General features: G+C 40.9%; 1 protein-coding gene and 1 long non-coding RNA gene across 11 annotated transcripts in view; one reads left to right on the forward strand and one right to left on the reverse strand.

Moving 5' to 3' along the window:
- TRMT9B (tRNA methyltransferase 9B (putative)) overlaps positions 1–19,591 on the forward strand; it is a 72,347-nt gene extending 52,756 nt beyond the window's left edge. For 2 of the 7 annotated variants that reach the window (XM_009212538.3, XM_021942020.2), the window contains exons 3-5: positions 3,275–3,429; positions 8,264–8,437; positions 16,574–19,591. In XM_009212538.3, coding sequence (XP_009210802.3) covers positions 3,275–3,429; positions 8,264–8,437; positions 16,574–17,610 — 1,366 coding nt within the window. In that variant the 3' untranslated portion in view covers positions 17,611–19,591. Of the gene's footprint in view, positions 1–3,274; positions 3,430–6,942; positions 8,438–16,573 lie in introns of those variants that run through there. The other 5 variants (XM_017961772.3, XM_017961773.3, XM_009212540.3 and 2 more) reach the window with 4 other exon arrangements.
- Positions 1–20,743, reverse strand: part of LOC103886637 — a 49,305-nt gene that overhangs the window by 16,432 nt on the left and 12,130 nt on the right. The window lies entirely within an intron of this gene.

Genomic DNA, 20,743 nt, shown 5'->3' on the forward strand with positions numbered 1-20,743 from the left:
ACTGTATCGAACTCAGTGCTGCCCTGTCACAGTAGAAGGCAAAACCATGGGGCTGAACTCAGCTGACACCTGCCCACAGAGGGAGCATTTAAACCAGCCCTAGCCAGAGGGGAATTGCAGATCCCAGCAGTCTGAACTTGAGTTCCTGCAGGCCTCACCACTGTAGGCTAAAGGGCTCTGGGGTACTAAATAAACTCGAAAGGCAGTCTAGGCCACCGCTCCTAGGTGAGTCCTCCTGCTGAACTGGCCTCAGAGCCAGTGGACTAGGTGGGGAGGAGGGAAGGCCACCTATGGAGACACCAGCAAGGGCTGCTAAGAGAATGCTTGCACCAACCCCTCCCGCTACCCAGGCTGCACAGCTCCTGGCTCCAAAAGAGAGCCCTTCCTTCTGCTTGAGGAGAGGAGAAGGAAGAGTAAAGAGGAGTTTGTCTGGTATTTTGGATACCAGCTCAGCTACGGTAGGATAGGGCCCAGCCAGAGTCCTGAGGCCTCTTTCCAGGCTCTCCCTCCCAGATGACATTTCTAGACACTCCCTGGGCCAGAAGGCAACCTGCTGCCTTGAAGGGAAGGAGCTAGTCCTGGCAGGACCCATCACCTTCTGACTAAAGAGCCCTTGGGCCCTGCATAACCAGCAATGATAGCCAAGTAGTACTCTGTGGACCTGGGTGAGACTCTGAGCTTTGCTGGCTCTAGATGAGACTCAGCACATTCCCAGCTGTGGTGGCTGTGGGGCAAGACTCCTGCTTAAGAGAAGTGGAGGGACAAGGAAAGGGGACTTTGCCTTGCACCTTAGGTACCAGCTTGGCCACAGTGGGGAAGGGGTCTTTGGAAAGGGGAGGGAAGAGTGGGAAGGGCTGCATCTCATGGCTGGAGTGCCAGCTCGGCCACAGTACAATAGAACACCAAGTAGACTTCTAAGGTTTTTGACTCCAGTCCCTGGCTCCCAGACAGCACCTCTAGACCTGCTCATGGCCTGGGGAACTGGCCACAGAGGTTACAGTGAGCTGAGATTGCGCCACTGCACTCCAGCCTGGGTGATAGAGTGAGACTCCATCTCAATAAAATAAAATAAAATAAAAAACAAAAAGGACAAAATATCTGAATAGACAATTTCGCAAAAGAAGACATAAAAAATGGCAAACAGGTATATGAAAAAGTGCTGAACATCATTGATCATCAGAGAAATGCCAGTCAAAACTACAATGAGACATCATCTCACCCCAATTAAAATGGGCTTTCTCTGAAAGTCAGGCAATAAAAAATGCTGGTGAGGATGTGGAGAAAAGGGAACCCTTATTCACTATTAGTGGGAATGTAAATTAGTACAACCGCTATGGAGAACAGTTTTGAGATTCTACAAAAAAACGAAAATAGAGCTACCTTCCGATCCAGCAATCCCACTCCTAGGTATATAACCAAAAGAAAGGAAATCAGTATATCCAAGAGATACCCATGCTCCCATGTTTTATTACAGCACTATTCACAACAGCCAAGATTTGGAAGCAACCTAACTGTCCATCAACAGATGAATGGATAAAGAAAATGTAGTGCTTATACACAATGGAGTTCTCAGCTTAAAAAAAAAAAAAAAATGAAATCCGGGCGAGGCATGGTGGCTCACGCCTGTAATCCCAGCACTTTGGGAGGCCGAGGCGGGCAGATCACGACGTCAGGAGATGGAGACCAACCTGGCTAACATGGTGAAATCCCTTCTCTACTAAAAATACACAAAATTAGCCACGCATGGTGACATGCGCCTGTAGTACCAGCTACTCAGGAGGCTGAGGCAGGAGAATGGTGTGAACCCGGGAGGTGGAGGTTGCAGTGAGCCGAGATCATGCCACTACACTCCAGCCTGGGTGACAGAGCGAGACTCCACAAAAAAAAAAAAAAATCCTGTCATTTGCAATAATATGGATGGAACTGGAGGTCATTATGTTAGCTGAAATCAGTCAGGCACAGAAAGACAGACTTCGTAAGTTCCCACTTATTTATGAGAGCTAGAAATTAAAATAATTGAACTCATGGATATAGAGAGTAGAAGGATGGTTACGAGAGGCTGCGAAGGGTAGTGGGGAGTGGGAGAGAAGTGGAGACGGTTAATGGGTACAAAAAATAGAGTAAGACCTAGTATTTGCTAGCACAACAAGGTGACTATAGTAAAAAAATAATTTATTTGTACATTTTTAAATGCCTAAAAAAGTATATTGGATTGTTTGTAACACAAAGGATAAATGCTCGAGGTGATGGACACCCCATTCTCCCTGATGTGATTATTGAACCTTGCATCCCTGTATCAAAACGTCTCGTGCACTCCATAAATATATACACCTACTGTGTACCCACAAAAATTAAAAATAAATAAATGAGAAGCAACAAAATCAGTCCTATATTTTACAAAAATAATTATGACGTAATTGAACTTGGGAAAAGCAATTGAAGGGCAATAGAACTGTTTGTCAGCTGTTGAAGTAATTCAGTAAAGAAATGGGCACCTATACTAAAATAAAAGCAGTAGTGATATAGAGACATGACTGGAACCCAAACGCTAAAAAGGTAGAATTAATAGGGCTTCGTTATTGGGTTGAAATGGTGAGCTACCTGTTATGAAATTTTGAAATCTATTTAGCGTCAGATACAATGGTGTTATCCAAAGTAAACCGTTTAGTAAGAATTTTGGTTATGCTTCTAAAATTAAGAATTCATCTTGGCCGGGCGCGGTGGCTCACGCCTGTAATCCCAGCATTTTGGGAGGCCGAGGCGGGCAGATCACGAGGTCAAGATCAAGACCATCCTGGCTAACACGGTGAAACCCCGTCTCTACTAAAAATACAAAAAATTAGCCGGGTGTGTTGGCGGGCACCTGTAGTCCCAGCTACTCTGGAGGCTGAGGCAGGAGAATGGCTTGAACCTGGGAGGCGGAACTTTCAGTGAGCAGAGATCGTGCCACTGCACTCCAACCTGGGCGACAGAACAAGACTCCACTTCGAAAAAATAAAAAACTCATCTTGTCCAGGAACTTATTATATAATAATTAACTCATTTTCAAACCATTGTTTTCCTTAACATAGCAGGTAAAAACCGTGCATTTGCTAGTCTTTTGGCAACGATGGTTACAGTGAAGGTATTGTACTTTGCAGCTTATAAGAAAGTGTGTGAACAGCAAGACTTTTGCAGTTGTAGGTTCCAAAGTTTGGGAAATATGCATCCTCCTTCAGTCACCTATGGTGCATAGGCTGACCTGCATGCCTTGGGTTGGTCCTGTTTTCCCCAGGATGGATCATGAAGCTGCCCAGCTGGAGAAGCAGCATGTGCACAACGTGTATGAGAGCACAGCCCCTTACTTCAGTGACCTGCAGAGCAAAGCGTGGCCTCGTGTCCGCCAGTTCCTCCAAGAACAGAAGCCAGGCAGCATCATCGCAGACATAGGTAACCCACTGTTGGGCCATGCAGCATGAAATATCTTCCATTGAGCCTTTGCTTTTGAGATTCATTTTTTATTTTTGTTCTAATAAGAATCCTGAAATTGTACCCTTGGCATGCCAGTACCTAGAATATTCATTTTACAGCAGAAACTCAGTCAAGTCAGCAGCAAGTAAAAAACTTTCTCAAACTCTTTTTTTTTTTTTTTTTTTTGAGATGGAGTTTCACTCTTGTCAGCCAGATTGGAGTGCAGTGGTGCAATCTCAGCTTGCTGCAAACTCCACCTCCTGGGTTCAACTGATTCTCCTGCCTCAGCCTTCCAATAGCTGTGATTATAGGTGCCCACCACCATGCCCAGCTGTTTTTTGTATTTTTAGTAGAAACGGGGTTTTGCCATGTTGGGCAGGCTGGTCTCGAACTCCTGACCTCAGGTGATCTATCTGTCTTGGCCTCCCAAAGTGCTGGGATTACAGGCATGAGCCACCATGTCTGGCCTCAAACTTTACATTTAGACAGTGACTTTTCAGGGCCTTTGTGTACATCCTCCACCAAAACGGACCTAACATTGATTGAATAAATTAGGATGGAAATGATGGCTTGTGAAACTGACCATTGTAAATTTAAAGACCTTCACATTTGCCAAATGTGTTCACCGCTGATGGCTCACTTTGAGTGGTTCACATGCCTTCTATGGAATTGTGAGATTATGCAAGAGGTCCAGTAATGCCTTATGAATCTCATGGGTCCTTTCCCTTAATTATTCTGTAGGTGTTTCATTATAGGAGCATATCTTTAATTAGACAGTATTTTCATAATAGCTTATTTGTCTGGAGGACATTGGTTCAGCATCCTCCTAAATCAAGAACTGGTAAACCACAGCTTAGTAGATCTAGGACTAAGACTTAAGTTGTGGTTGGAATCTCATGCAAGGCCTGCCCACCTAAAACTGCATTCTAACAAATGCATGCTGACTGCACCCATGAGTCGTTAAGTCTGTAGTTGCAAAGTCTGTCTAGTTTGATATTCACTCTAAATACTGGTAAGAGAAACAGACATACTGTAACTTGTGACTTGCTGAAGATGGTATGAGTAATGTGGAATCTGGGGAAGGGGAAATTGGGAATCTTTGAAAAATATCTCTACCATGTAATTTAAAAAATAATAAATCTAGTTTCAGAATGTGCAGTGACTTTGGATCTATTACCACCTGTTAATGTAAGTAAGCCACGTACCAGGATCTTAAAATCAGTGGGGAAAAGGAACTATTAGGTAAATGGCTTTGGGATAACGACATACACAATCAGAGAGTTACTTTCTCACACCTTACATCAAAATAAATTCCAAATGAAGCAAAGATTTAAGTATAAGGAAATGCGCTCATTAAAGGACTAGATGACAACTAGATTGTTATTTAAAATATTCTCAGAGGCAAAATGCCTATGTATGATACACATACAAAAAGAAATCATAAAAGAATATACAGTTCATTGCCATTATTCACATTACTTACATTTCATATATTATCATAAGCATTGAATTGGCAAATACTGAATCATTACTCATAGGGGAAATATTGGATTAGGCTCCTGTAAGCTTTGGGTCACAACATTTTTATCAATTTACCAATGTGTAAGCTTGTTGCATTTGTGCTTCTGTTTAAAGACACCTTGATTACTATGTATCATTATTTCATAAACATTAGGCTCATGGCCAACACACTATAACTCTTTCCTGAACAAAGCTTATCTAACACATATATTTTGTCCATCAGAGACATCCCAGCCTTCTTATGTTCAGGAACACTAGACGGCATTTCAGCCCCAGGCTTAGGCTCTTTGAAACAGCAAAATCACCAGTAAAAACTGTACAAATGGAGAAATCATGGCCCTAAATAGATTATGGAAAGGACACACGATTACAGTATGGGAGCTGAAAAAAGGAGGCTGGGTATGTGGGTCTCAGGTGACTCAAATATTTTGCTGCACTGTGAGTATATAAGTCTGATAATGTCCATGCAATGCTGTAGTATTGACATTGGAGTTACAAATAAATTTCAGCAGGTAGATTAACTGCAAATATGGAAGCTGTAATTGATGAGGATTAACTGTATTGACGGATAACTTTGACCCTATAAAAATGGAAAAGTTCCACAAGACAAAAATGTAGACAGACATACAATTCAAGTCAAAAGACCAAAATCAAACTAAGTAAAAAGATCTGCAACATATGTCATAGAAATCTAGATAATTTTTAAAAATTTTTTTTAATTTTTTTTTTATTTGAGACGGAGTCTCGCTCTGTCGCCCAGGCTGGAGTGCAGTGACGTGATCTTGGCTCACTGCAAGCTCCGCCTCCCGGGTTCACGCCATTCTCCTGCCTCAGTCTCCGGAGTAGCTGGGACTACAGGCGCCCGCCACCACGCCCGGCTAATTTTTTGTAATTTTAGTAGAGATGGGGTTTCATCGTGTTAGCCTGGATGGTCTCAAATCTCCTGACCTCGTGATCTGCCCGCCTCGGCCTCCCAAAGTGCTGGGATTACAGGCGTGAGCCACTGCGCCTGGCTGATAAAAAAGCATTCTTCAATGTCACTGTAAAAAAAAAGATCAGCATCCTGTCATTTGCGACAACACGGAGGAACCTGGAAGATATTATGCTATGTGAAATAAGCCAGGCACAGAAAGACAAATACCCCGTGATCTCACTTATATGTGGGATCTAAAACAGTGGGACTCATAGAAGGAGAGATTAAAATGGTGGTTACCTGGGGCTAGGGTGTCAAAACAGGTGTGGTAGGTGTAGGAAATGGCAAGATGTTGGTTAAAATGTTCAGAGTATCAAACAGAAGGAATAAGTTCAAAAGAAAAAAAAGGAAAAATACCATCAAGTCACAAGAAAAATAGTTAAAGGATGAGAACAAGTGGTTCAAAATGTGTAAAAGTATTTTAATAGGTAACCCACCGATATGGTTCAGCAACAAAGCACAAAAGAATGCGTAGTGTAAAATCTTCTCCCATCCCGGTCACTGGCACCAAGCAACCCACACCAGAGGCCTCTGATGCTATTAGCTTCTTGCATGATCTTTTTGAGACGTTTTATGTAAATATAAGCGTATTTGTGCCTGTGAGTGTGTGATGGGTAGTTTCCCTTTTTTTGGTTACACTAATGGTAGTATACTATTAATTATACTCCTAGCTTTTGTTACACTTTTAATATATTGAGGAAATCATTCCATATTTATTTTTTTATAGAGCTACCCAGTATTAAAAGCTGCCTAGCACTCTGTGCTAATAATGCCATATTAACATTTAATATATGTTGTTTGCTGTATTTTGCCACTACAAATTACACTACAAATAGGCCGGGAGCGGTATCTCACACCTGTAATCCTAGCACTTTGGGAGGCGAGGCAGGCAGATCACTCAGCTCAGGACTTTGAGACCAACCTGGACAACATAGTGAAACTCCATCTCTACAAAAAATACAACAACAGTAAAAAAAAAAGATTGGCTGGGCATGGTGGCACATGCCTGTAGTCTCAGCTACTTGGAGGCTGAGGTAGGAGGACCGCTTGAGTCTGGGAGGCAGAGGTTGCAGTGTCCTGATGTATTTCAGAAACAGCAAGCTAATCATCTCTGAATAGTGATAGATATTTTTTCAGGTAGAAAAATTGTATAGGTAATGTCAATAGGTACAAATATAGGCTCTAATGGTTTCTTTTAATATTTCTGGAAAGGAATTAGATTATATATCTGTGATAGAATATAATATAAAGTATTCGATTGTAGAAGGCTTTGTTTCAAGGTGGTTATTCATTCATGTTACTACCTTCTTCAACCATAACATCGGTAAGACCTCAATGATCTAAACCTTTGGGCTTTGTAAATCCTGAATTATTTAGGTCTTTTCCACTGGAAAGTGAATATCAAAAATTGTCTATTTAAGAAAAAAAAAGTAGTTTTTATAATCTAAGTTGTATACTGGGCCCATAGAGATCATTTTAAATGTAGCAATGAATAGAGATTGGATAAAAACAATGTTAAAAATGCTTTTCTAATTCAAGTTCAAATTTTTAAAAGTTGAAAGACATGTTTTAGTGTATAAATAATTGAAAAGTTGTTGACAGTTTGTTTTGCAGTCAGCAAGTGGTAAGAATCTTTGGAGGGACAACAGGAGAATAAAGGCCGTAACATGCATGTATATACAATGAAATACGGATGTGAGCTTAGAGGCCGCACACGGTCTCTGGGATACTAGAACTACCTTTCTTGCCATGGATCAGCTAACGTGCCTTGGTTGCACTGGTGTACTGAGCCCTGTGGACATTACCTCATTAAATATTCAATAAATGTTATTTTTTTCCTATGGCCTTTCTCTCTTCTATATGAGAATATGTAAGTATTCGCTGAAGACTTTTCTTTTACTTTTGTGAATACCTTCACACCATGTTGTATTCTGTCTTGGTTAGTTAAAAAAAAAAAAGGTTGGCCGGGCGCGGTGGCTCATACCTGTAATCCCAGCACTTTGGGAGGCTGAGGCAGGCGGATCTCCTGATGTCAGGCGTTCAAGACCAACCTAACCAACATGGAGAAACCCGTCTTTACGAAAAATACAAAATTAGCAAGGCACAGTGGCAAACGCCTATGATCCCACCTACTCAGGAGGCCGAGGCAAGAGAATTGCTTGAACCCGGGAGGCAAAGGTTGCAGTGAGCCGAGATGACTGAGCGAGACTTTGTCTCAAAAAAAAAAAAAAAGTTAATTATATTTCTTGTTATGAGACAAATGAACTATTTCACACTTTCCATTGAGGACAGCATGTAATGCAGGTTTTTCTCTTATAGGTTGTGGGACTGGAAAGTATCTTAAAGTGAACAGCCAGGTACATACCGTGGGCTGTGACTACTGTGGGCCACTGGTAGAGATTGCCCGGGATAGAGGATGTGAAGCCATGGTATGTGACAACCTTAATCTCCCCTTTAGGGATGAGGGCTTCGATGCCGTCATCTCCATAGGAGGTAAGGCAGCCGGATCACACATTCACCCTTTGCCATGAGAATAATTGACATGGTTTAGTCTGTTCTCATGACTCACCATCTGTTCTGTGTAGAAATGTCAATGTAATTTATTTTCTCTAATTTAAAATAATTGTTTCAACTACATGAGTGATTTGACTCAACTCCAAAATGTATTTATGGCACATAAAATTGTCATTGCAGTTTTTTTATGATTCATTCCAATTTCTTTTATTTGAGTAAGAAAGGATAAAAGGAATCTTACTCATTGAAAACAGCACTTCATTATATTTAAATGAAGCCAGATTCATGCAAAGCAAAGTAGGTTTTCAGAAGTTATATTACCATTTTTTAGGCCAAAACAGTGGCCTTTGTTAGCAGAGAATTCTAGGGCTCACACACCAAATGTCACCCGGACCAATCTGCCACTCACGGGCACTCAGGTTCAGGGAGAAGGCGGGTCCCATCTGGTCTTGGATGGCATTGTTTTTATAATGCCACTCTGCTCATATACTGCCAGAGATTGTTCATGAGTCTAGGGAATGTGTTTCTCATATCTTCCCAAAAAGTGTGACCAGAAAACACGCATGCCAAAAAATGGGGAAAAAATTCTATGCCTGAAATACACGCAGGTAAGGAATACATCACACCTCCCATATTTAAATATGCAGGGAAACTTGATATTTAAAAGAATCCTATAGCAAGGTTTTTTTGTTTGTTTTGCAATGGAAAAATCTTTTGCAAAGCAAATTACTTGTCCCAATACACTCTTAAAAATCAACCTATTTGGCTGGGTGCGGTGGCTCACGCCTGTAATCCCAGCCCTTTGGGAGGTCAAGGTGGGTGGATCATGAGGTCAGGAGATTGAGACCAGCCTGGCCAACATGGTGAAACCCCATCTCTACTAAAAATACAAAAATTAGCTGGGCATGGTGCAAGCGCCTGTAGTCCCAGCTACTCAGGAGGCTGAGGCAGGAGAATCGCTTGAACCGGGAAGGTGGAGGTTGCAGTGAGCTGAGATCGTGCCACTGTACTCCAGCCTGGCTGACAGAGTGAAACTCTATCTCAAAAAAAAAAACAACAAAAAAATAAATCAACCTATTTGAATAACAAGTTTTATCCAAGAAAGATGATCTTTTGTAAAATGGAGTTATTCATGACAAAAATGCAGAATACGATGATTTGCTCTTTTCCTAAAATACATGAAAGATTGATTTATCCAACATTAGGTGGGGACTGTTTCTTCGTATGGTGAGGGGAGGCTGCCTAGAAGCCATAACCTTGGAACTAGTAAGGACTGGCAAGAGATGGTTGCCATGGAAACTTCCTCTCTGATAGCCTCGTTTGCAGTTGAAACTGTTAGATCCATTTTGGTTGTAAGCATAAAGAAGATTGTCTTAGCCTTTGCAGCCTGCTATACCAAAATACCATAGACTTGGCTTAAACAACAGACATTTATTTCTCACAGTTCTGGAGGCTGCACATCTGAGATCAGGGTGCCAGCAGGGTAAGGTTCTGGTAGGGACCCTCCTACCAGCTTGCAGATGGCTTAATCATTGTTGTTTCATCACGTGCAATGTAGCGGGAGACTGGAAGGAGAAGAAGAGAAAGAGAGAGAGAGAGAGAGCAAGCTCTCTGGTCTCTCTTATAAGACCATTAATCCCATCATGGGGGCCCACTCTCATGACTTTGTCTAAACTTCCTAAAGTTCTGATCTCCTAATACGTTCACTCTTGGGTTTAGGACTTCGACATATGAGTCTTGGGGGCCACAAACATTCAGTCTATAACCAGGAGAAAACCTTGTTGAATTAAGCAACACTATACAATGCTTTGAATCTTTAGTGGAAAAAGGTTTTGGTTTGATCATTCCACTTAACTAGAAATTGGAGAAAGGTCAAAGAAATGGGCCGGGCGCGGTGACTCACACCTGTAATCCCAGTACTTTGGGAGGCCGAGGCGGGTGGATCACGAAGTCAGGAGTTCAAGACCAGCCTGGTCAAGATGGTGAAACCCCGTCTTTACTAAAAATACAAAAATTAGCCGGGCGTGGTGGCAGGCGCTTGTAATCCAGCTACTTGTGAGGCTGAGGCAGGGAACTGCTTGAACCCGGAACACAGAGGTTGCAGTGAGCCGAGATCTCGCCACTGAACTCCAGCCTAAGCAACAGAGTGAGACTCCATCTCCAAAAGTAAAATAAAATAAAATAAAATAAAATAAAATAAAATAAAGTCAGATAAATGTGTGGACTCTGCTTTTCTTTTGTCTACACTCATTTTGCTTTTTTTCCTTTTAACTATTTAAACCTTCAAATTGTTATTGGATTTTTTAATGATTCAAGAGTCTTTTAGTTTTTTGAAACAGGGTCTTACTCTATCACCCAGGCTGGAGTGCTGTGGCAGCCTTGACCTCCTGGGCTCAGGTTATCCTCCTGCCTCAGCCTCCCAAGTAGCTGGGACTACAGGCACACACCACCATGCCTGGCTAATTGTTTTGAATTTTTTTGTAGAGATATGGTTGCCATATTGTCCAGGCTAGTCTTGAACTCCCGGGCTCAACCAATTCACCTGCCTTGGCCTCCCAAAGCATTGTGATTACAGGCATGAGCCACCATGCCCAGGCTAAATTCGTTTTAGTCTGCAAAGCCACCTACATCCAGACCATGCCACTGAGCCACTGGTGAAGGAAGGGGATATAGACCAGCTTTCTTATACTTAGGAAATGCTCCATGCGTATCTGGCTCCATCCTTCTCTATTTTCAGTTTACATCTCATGCCTTGCCCTCAGAGAAAATGGAGTACACCTAGTTACCATCTTCGAATTTAAAATGCTTCCTTGAGTGGAAAAACAGCACACGCTTGTATGATCTGTAACTATGAATTAATGTGATGTGGTTATTTTCAGTTAGATTTCACATTTATAACTATATTACAGCAGCCAGGCATGGTGACAGGCACCTGTAGTCCCAGCTACTTTGAGAGGCTGGGGTGAGAGGATCATTTGAGCCCAGGAGTTTATGTCCAGCCTGGGCAACATAGTGAGACCCTGTCCCTAAAAAACATATATATATACACACACACACAACATATATAAATATAAAAGGTAAAATATATATGTGTGAGTGTGCATATATGACTGTATGAGACATAAGAGAGAGAGTCTACTGAAATTTCTCCTATTACATATATAAGGACCTATATTATAAGAAATATATATAAATAAATATATAAATATGAATAATATATAAAAGAAAGCATAGTATGAGAAATTTCAATAGACTGTCTCTCTTATGTCCCTATATATTTACTTCTCTATTTAAAATTCTATATGTTGGCACTTCCTGCTTAACAGGAAGAAATATATATGTATATATATGTTTGCTTTTCCATATCTTTTAATAATGATAATGTGAGCTAAGCATCATACCTAGTTATGCCTTCATTTACTGGTGGATTAGAAAAAGAAGTATCATTTTACTTACCTTTGGAATAGTCTGATAAACATCCTAGGGAAATGTGGTGGCATATTAACATAGCAGCAATCAACGATGCCCTTCAGGCTAGTGCTTCTCAACTGGGGGTTATGTTGCTCCTTCCCCCTTTCCCCAGGAGACATGGGCAATGTCTGGAGACATTTTTAATTGTCACAACTGGATGTGTGTATGTGTAATGTCATCTAGTACGTGGGCTCCCACAATAAAGAATTATCCACTTTGGGAGGCTGAGGCGGGCGGATCACGAGGTCAGGAGTTCAAGACCAGCCTGGCCAATATGGTGAAACCCCGTCTCTACTAAAAGTACAAAATTAGCTGGGCATGGTGGTGCATGCCTGTAGTCTCAGCTACTTGAGAGATTGAGGCAGGAGAATTGCTTGAACCCGGGAGGCGGAGGTTGCAGTGAGCCAAGTCATACCACTGCACTCTGGCCTGGGTGGCAGAGCAAGACTCTGTCTCAAAAAACAAAAACAAAAACAAAAAAATGAATCATCTAGCCCAAAATGTCAGTAGTACTGATGTTTACAAAAAGCCTGCTTTACGCTAAACCTGCAGATTCTGAATGCTGAAGGTTAGAGAAGCGAGGCATGTACACTTGAAAAGTTAAATGTAAACAAATGATAAAATATCAAGATGGAAGAAGACATTAAAGGAGATCGTGTGTAACTTCTCATCTGAATCTCAAATCCAGTAATTGAATTCAACCTACCTACTGTCTGGGCTCTCAGCAGGAAAATACTGCTTTAGGATACATATATTGAGTACTACTTTTTTTTTTTTTTTTGAGACGGAGTCTCCCTCTGTCGCCCAGGCTGGAGTGCAGTGGCCGGATCTCAGCTCACTGCAAGCTCCGCCTCCTGGTTCATGCCATTCTCCTGCCTCAGCCTCCCGAGTAGCTGGGACTACAGGCGCCCGCCACCTCGCCCGGCTAGTTTTTTGTATTTTTTAGTAGAGACGGGGTTTCACCGTGTTAGCCAGGATGGTCTCGATCTCCTGACCTCGTGATCTGCCCGTCTCGGCCTCCCAAAGTGCTGGGATTACAGGCTTGAGCCACCGCGCCCGGCCTTGAGTACTACTTTTGCCTTAAGGTTGTAATTATGATTTTTTTTAAACAAAAGGGACTTTAAAAAATTCAACATAGTTTCCAGACATTGATATTTCAGGTAAATATATTCTCACTTCCCATTTTAGATACATTTACAGTGTTTCTTAATAGAACATGCATGTGTATGCATGTCTAATGCATTTAACATGTAAAGAAGTAATCATTTGTAGGGTTTTTGTTTTTTTCTTTTTTTTTGAGACAGGGTCGTATCTTGTCACCCAGGTTGGAGTATAGTGGCGTGATCTTGGCTCACTTCAACCTCTGCCTCCTGGGTTCTAGTGATCCTCTCACATCAGCTTCCTGAGGAGCTTGGACCACAGACACACACCACCACACCCAGCTAATCTTTTTTTATTTTTTATTTTTTTGGTAGAGATGGGGTTTCACTATGTTGCCCAGGATGGTCTTGAACTCCTGAGCTCAAGTGATCCGCCCACCTCAGCCCCTCAAAGTGCTGGAATTACAGGTGTGAGCCACCATCCCAGCCGGCTATTTTTTTCTTAAGAACATTTGGTTTAAAGACTGTTACTTATTACACTTTAAATATAAAACATAATATAAAAGACTGATATTCCTGGGCGAAATTACAGTATTACATGTGATTGGAAAGGAATTGTCACTCAGGCATTCATAAACGAATAAATAAGGACTTTCTGTTTAAAAAAACAACTTGGCCAGGCATGGTGGCTCATGCCTGTAATCCCAGCACTTTGGGAGGCTGAGGTGGGAGGATGGCTTGAGCTCAGGAGTTCGATACCAGCCTGGGCAACACAGCGAAACCCCATCTCTACAAAAATTACAAAAATTAGCTGGGTGTGGTGGTATACACCTGTGGTCCCAGCTACTCAGGACGCTGAGAAAGGAAAATCAACTGAACTCAGCAGGCAGAGGCTGCAGCCAGCTGAGATGGAGCCACTACATCCTGGGTGACAGAGCAAGACCCTGTCTCAAAACAAAAATGAAAACAAAGAAAAAAACCTACTTTGAAGCCCAAAAAATTCTGAATGTTGATGTACGAGTCTACTGAAGAGACCATTTTATTAAAATAGTCCCATTTTAATTTTTTTTTTTTTTGGTCTTATACCACCCCCCAAAAAATACAGTCAATTATCATTACTACAGTAGTAATGTTCTATAAAATCTCTGTGAACACTGAATTAATAAATTCAGTGGAATATAGAATCCCAAGAGGCATACAGGATTGGGTTTCCGTGAGCCTCTGGTCACAACATTTTTGTCAGCTGAACAATATATTGCCTTGTTTTATGTGTGTTTCTGTTTAAAGACAGTTTATTTGATCTTAGGCTCATGCCAACAGCACTGCAACTCAGGCCTGAATGAAGTTATCTAACTCATATATTTTCTCCGTAAGGCACATCACAGTCTTCCAGGGCTTAGGAGCACTAGATAATACCTCACCACTATGTTTGGAGGCGATTTCAAAGAGCAAAATCACCAACAAGAAGCACAAACATGCAGAAAATGTGGCACAAAATAGATCACAAAAATAACCCTTGTTTACAGTATTAGAGTTGAAATCAGAAGGAAGAACATTGCTTTGTTTCATCTCAGCTGGGAATACGTGCATTGAGAGGCTCGCGTTGCCCCTCTGCATTCGTCAGTGAATGACCATGAAAGTCTGGGAGTATTGATTTGGGGGATTACAATTTGGGGAGTATTGATTTGGGGGCGATTGATTATCAAGTGGGCAAATGTGCAAACACAGAATCCATGAATAATGAAGATGGATTGTATTTAGAAAATATACCCATAGAAGAAGCTCTAAAGTGAATTAGGTGCAAGTTATGGGAGATACATACATACATATGGGAGATACTTGAGACAGTGTCTCACTCTGTTGGCCAGACTGAACTGCAGTGGCATGATCATGGCCCACTGCAACCTCGACCTCCCCGGCTCAAATGATCCTCCCACTTCAGCCTCCTGCGTAGCTGGAACTACAGGCACACACCACTGCGCCCAGTTAATTTTTTTGTATTTTTTTGTAGAGATAGGGTTTTGCCATGTTGCCCAGGCTGGTCTCAAACTCCCGGCCTCAAGTGATCCACCTACCTCAGTCTCCCAAAGTGCTGGGATTACTGGCATGAGCCACTGCACGTGGCATGGGAGATATTAATGGCTCTTAGTAACCACGGATAAATGTGAGCATTAGCAGTGGAATGAGTCTTTCTCAGTCCCGACTCCTATACCTCCTTAGCTTAGTAATCAGGACTCTACTTCTAGAAAGGTTTGCTTTCAAATGAGCCATTTTAAAGGACTCTTCTTTTGGGGGGTGGGTGGCGGCAGTCTGAGGCCAGGTGGATGGAGTGATTGGTCAAAGATCACAAAACTAGTTACCAAAAAAAATCTAGCAGAATAAAATACACTGGTGTCTTGTTCTTCAAACCCATTTTACCCTCACACCTCTGGCTTTCTTACATTGCTGCATGGTAGAGATACCAAAGTTCATGTGCTGTGGATAGGAATGAAAACTTGATTGCTAACAATACAAAATATATCTGTTGAGTGATATTTCTTTACTAGTTTGATCTGTACACAAACCCCATTTTTGATGTTTAATATATCTCTGTGGCAGGTAAACTACAAAGATTAGTTTGCCTAAAATCACCACTAACAGTTGGATTATTTTGACCCTTAGAGCAACCCTTTCAGCCTCTATCTCTGCCCTCACAACTCATATCAAAACAAGAAACTTTGCTTGAGATTAATTTCCTCCCTGATATATTGGTAGGTCTGTGTAGGAAAAAATAATTTGAAGTTTTCTCTTGACACAGTACTGTGATTACACTCCCTCAAGAACTAACAGACTAGCACTTTCTGTCTATTGGTGGATAAAATTATGCCTAATAACACACTTATGACTTAATAAAGGCAGTCTTACTTGAAGCTCATTTTGACTTTGCAGAAATTGAAAGTAAAATGATGACCTATAGACATTGATTTTTTTAATAGACACAACTATTTTATATCTTGTTATAAGCAATCAATTGGACTTGTGGTGAGCTGGCTGATCTTTGCATTATCCAGACAGAGAAACAGTCTTTAATATATTTCTCTACTTCTCAGCTATTACTTTAGAAGTACAAAGTATTCATTAAAACATTCAATTACATCATAGAATTCAACCAGGGAACACTTAATATCCCTTTCAAATTTTAGTAATTCACATTGGCCATCCTTCTGGTTAAGAAAATCCGTAGTATTTTGGAACTGGAAGAGACTTTATGGATTTATGGACTCTAGACTTCTTATTTTAGAGGAAGCATGTTAAAATCTATAGAACTTAAATATCTTGCCCAAGATCAGCTATCTAATATTAAAGTACAGCAGCCAAAGCTAAAATTTATATCTCTCCTAAAATCAGGCCTGTGCTATTTCTGTCATCATCGTTGCCATGGAGGAAATAAGAAGGTTTTACTAGATGTCAAAATGTCATCATTGTTATGTGGTAAACACCAGTATATACATGTGTGGGTTTATGTGTGTGCATACAGAGTAAGATCTAGTTTTGTCTTTTTCAGTCATACATCATTTTTCTACGAAACAAAGAAGAATCAGAGCAATAAAAGAAATGGCCAGGGTCTTGGTTCCTGGAGGCCAGCTGATGATTTACGTTTGGGCAATGGAGCAAAAGAACCGTCGCTTTGAGAAGCAAGACGTGCTCGTTCCATGGAACAGGGCCCTGTGTTCCCAGCTCTTCTCAGAGTCCAGCCAGTCTGGGAGGAAGAGGCAGTGTGGACACTCAGAAAGAAGCCATCCCTACCATCCTCCTTGCTCTGAGTGTAGCTGTTCTGTTTGTTTTAAAGAGCAGTGTGGTTCAAAACGGTCCCACAGTGTGGACTATGAACCTGCTATGGCAAGAACTTGTTTTGCAAATATTTCTAAGGAAGGAGAGGAAGAATATGGATTCTACAACACATTAGGAAAATCATTTCGTTCCTGGTTTTTCTCCAGGTCTTTGGATGAGTCAACTCTGAGGAAGCAAATTGAAAGAGTAAGACCCTTGAAAAACACAGAAGTTTGGGCCAATAGCACTGTAACAGTCCAGCCTTCCAGACACTCTAGTTTAGACTTTGATCACCAAGAGCCATTTTCAACAAAAGAGCAAAACTTAGATGAGGAAGTGTTTGTGGAATCTTCTTCTCGAAAACACTTAGAGTGGCTGAGAGCACCAGGCACTCTGAAGCATTTAAATGGAGACCATCAAGGAGAAATGAGGAGAAATGGAGGGGAGAGTTTTCTGGATAGCACTAATACCAGTGCGAATTGTGTGGATGCAGGTAACTTAGAAGATGATAATCCTTCTGCTAGTAAAATATTGAGAAGGATTTCTGCGGTCGGTTCCACAGATTCCAACGCAGATGATACAATGTCTGTCGAAGATCCACAGCCTGATCTTTTGGACTCCAGAGCCTTTATGCGCTACTACCACGTGTTTCGAGAAGGGGAGCTCTGCAGTCTGCTCAAGGAGAATGTATCAGAGCTCCGTATCCTGAGTTCTGGAAATGATCATGGTAACTGGTGTATCATTGCAGAGAAAAAGAGAAGTTGTGATTGACTGGATCCTTTTAGACAACTCCTCCAAAAGACGAACCACATTTTTTTTCACTAGGTTTGATATGGTTACCTGAATTTGCATTCAGTGTTATTTGTTAATACATTTATGATTTGGTCTGCAGAGACTGTGAATTACATGGTTGTTTTTGTTTTTATCTTTGAATAAGCACAGATCCTGGCACTGAAACCACTTGACAAAGGGTATTTGTGCTTAAATGTTAATATAAAAGATCTGAAGAAGCAACAGAAAATGCCCTTCAGTACAGCTCAGATTTTTTTTTAACCCCTGAGAGATAAAATACATTTATAGTGTTTTTCAGTGTTACACATGGATTTAAAAAGATGATGCTGTTAAATAATCTTTTAAAACAGTATTTTTATAAAGTGAGGGGATAATTTCTGGTTCTCAGGTTATAATTGAGAGCAGTGTGCAAGATAATAGGTAAACTTGATCCATTGCACAAATATACATTGAACCATGTGATGACTTATCTTGCTGCCAAGGTCTTGCTTCTACTTAAAGTTTTCAGAAAACTGAGTAACAGTAGAGAGAACCAAGAAGTGTTACAAGGACTTTTCTAAATTGTAAGCTAACTTGCTTCAAAATAAGTTGACATGTGATAGTAAGGTTTTCAATGTAACCCAGGAGGTTTTTAAAGGCACTGTTAGGCTGAGCATGGTGGCTCATGCCTGTAATCCCAGCACTTTGGGAGGCCAAGGCAGAAGGATCACTTGAACCCAGGAGTTCAAGAGTAGCCTGGGCAACATAGCAAGACCCCATCTCTATAAAAAATTAGCCAGGTGTGGTGGTGCAAGCCTGTCATCCACGCTACTCAAGAAACTGAGGCAGGAGGATCACGTGAGTCCAAGAGTTCAAGGCTGCAGTGAGCTATGATTGCACCACTGCACTGCAGCCTGGGCAGTATAACAAGACTCTGTCTCAAAATAATAATAATAATAATAATGATAAACGCAAATGTTAGCTTGTAAGTAGTGGAGGATGTAGGTACTAGTAGCTATATGCAAGTACCCAAGTGGTATTCTTCCAATCTTATTAGAAGCATGAATATTCAAGATTGATATTACTATTGCTTATTAGCAAGACTGTTATCAATCATGCTTATTAGAAGCATGAATATCCAAGACCAGGATTGACTAATGATGAGTCTGCATCAAGAACTAGGCATTTCTTTTGAGGTGACAGACTCTTTAGGAAAGGAGAATCTAGGTGAAGCACTGATTTTGGCTCTGAGAACAAACAGATTAAGGTACAGCATAGTTAGCCTTGGTAGAGGTATGACTGGGATTTGCTGTATCCTTTAAAATAGTGTCTGGGCATTTATTTTATTGAAGGCAACTATATTTTATTAGTTATGTTAGGAATTTAGGTAGAATCAACTTCTACTTATTAAAGGTTGAATTTCTGTCGCTTTGTAGAGAAATGAATAGACTGGACACTGTGTGGTCAGTGTTTAGATTTGCCCATGGGTCTGTTTAAATCTATATCATGGATCCTGAGACATATATAATTAAGACAGGTCTAGAGACAGGAGAAGCAGAAATAAGCTGACCCAGGAGTACAGTCTCAAGTAGTTCATGAATGAGAAAGTGGACATCTGACAAGAGTCTTTTACTTTGTCCTGGCTGAAAATCCAAATCTTGTTTTATTTTTTCCACTAAAAGAGACTAAAATAATAACGAATTTCATTTGTTCTTGGGTTCTTTTTTCCTTTAATGATTGTGCTGTAACTTAAAATAATGATGTTACTTTTGAACATTTTTAAAGCATATCTGAAAACGATTGATGTTTATAACTCTCTTTTGGCTTCAAAATAAGACTGTGTTATCACCATTTTGGTAGAAGAGGTTGTCTGATGAAAATGATGTATATGACTTCTACCGTTCAGTGTACATCCTGCAGTAGTGGACGATTGAAAACATATATAAGCAGAGTATAAATTAAAGATTAATTTGGTTTCTTCTATTCCTTAATTTAGGATGTTAAACCATGACTGTAAGGGATTTTCTTGGTAAAAAGAGAAGATTCTCAGAGTCAAAAATGTTCTTACAACTCGGGCTTGATGGCCTTTGAATTAGGAATGGATTGTTCCTCTCTCTGAAGCCTGTTGTCACATGGGTTTTTAATCCTGGCCTTGCTGCTAGAAATCTGTGCTTGAAGTCGTCTCTTTCTGGTGGTAACCTACCACTTAAAAGTCATGACGTGGTGCAACTCAGTTCACTAGACTCTTTAGCCTTTGAGCTAAACTGAGCAACCTCTTAGATGTACACACACCACTTTGTATGAAAGGGTTCTGTAGAATGGTTCTTTGGAGATAAATATTTTCGTGTAATTTTGACAGGGGTGTAAATAAAGCATGGTGACTAATAACTCTTTCACTCTTCATCTGATGAACGTAAGAATCTTCGCATCCAGATATTATTTTGTATACAAATATTTAACTTGGTGATTGATAATCTCTCTTTGGGGTAGTCACATGGAAATCTCTTTTAAATTTAACTTCTGCCTTTGGATTTTTTTTGAGAAAAGCCATTGAAGAGCAAAACTAACGTAAACGTCTTGATCATTTAAAAAGCTTACTTGTCCTCGAAAGGAAACACGAGTCATCGGTGAGTATAAACGTAGACAGTTGATTTGTGAATGCTGTCGGCCTCAACATGCTTGATAATAGATTCTACCGATCTAGCTGGAGTAATTTGATCACTTACTTCCTTATTAATACTAGATCACACAGTGTCTTTCTTATTCCTTCTTCTTTACTTACTGGCATGAGCACAGAGTCCCACTATCTGAAATAGAAGGGAGAGTTTGGGGGATTATTGGAGGATTCTTAAAAACTTGGTTGGCAGTTGGGCACGATGGCTCATGCCTGTAATCCCAGCACTTCAGGAGGCCGAGGTGGGTGGATCAACTGAGGTCAGGAGTTTGAGACCAGCCTGACCAACATGGTGAAACCCCGTCTTTATTAAATACAAAAAATTAGCCGGGTTGGTGGTGCATGCCTGTAGTCTCAGCTACTTGGGAGGCTGAGGCAGGAGAATCACTTGAACCTGGGAGGCGGAGATTGCAGTGAGCCGAGATTGTGCCATTGCACTCCAGCCTGGGCAACAAGAGT

The sequence above is a fragment of the Papio anubis genome, chromosome 8 (genome assembly GCF_008728515.1).
Source record: "Papio anubis isolate 15944 chromosome 8, Panubis1.0, whole genome shotgun sequence".
NCBI lineage: Eukaryota > Metazoa > Chordata > Mammalia > Primates > Cercopithecidae > Papio > Papio anubis.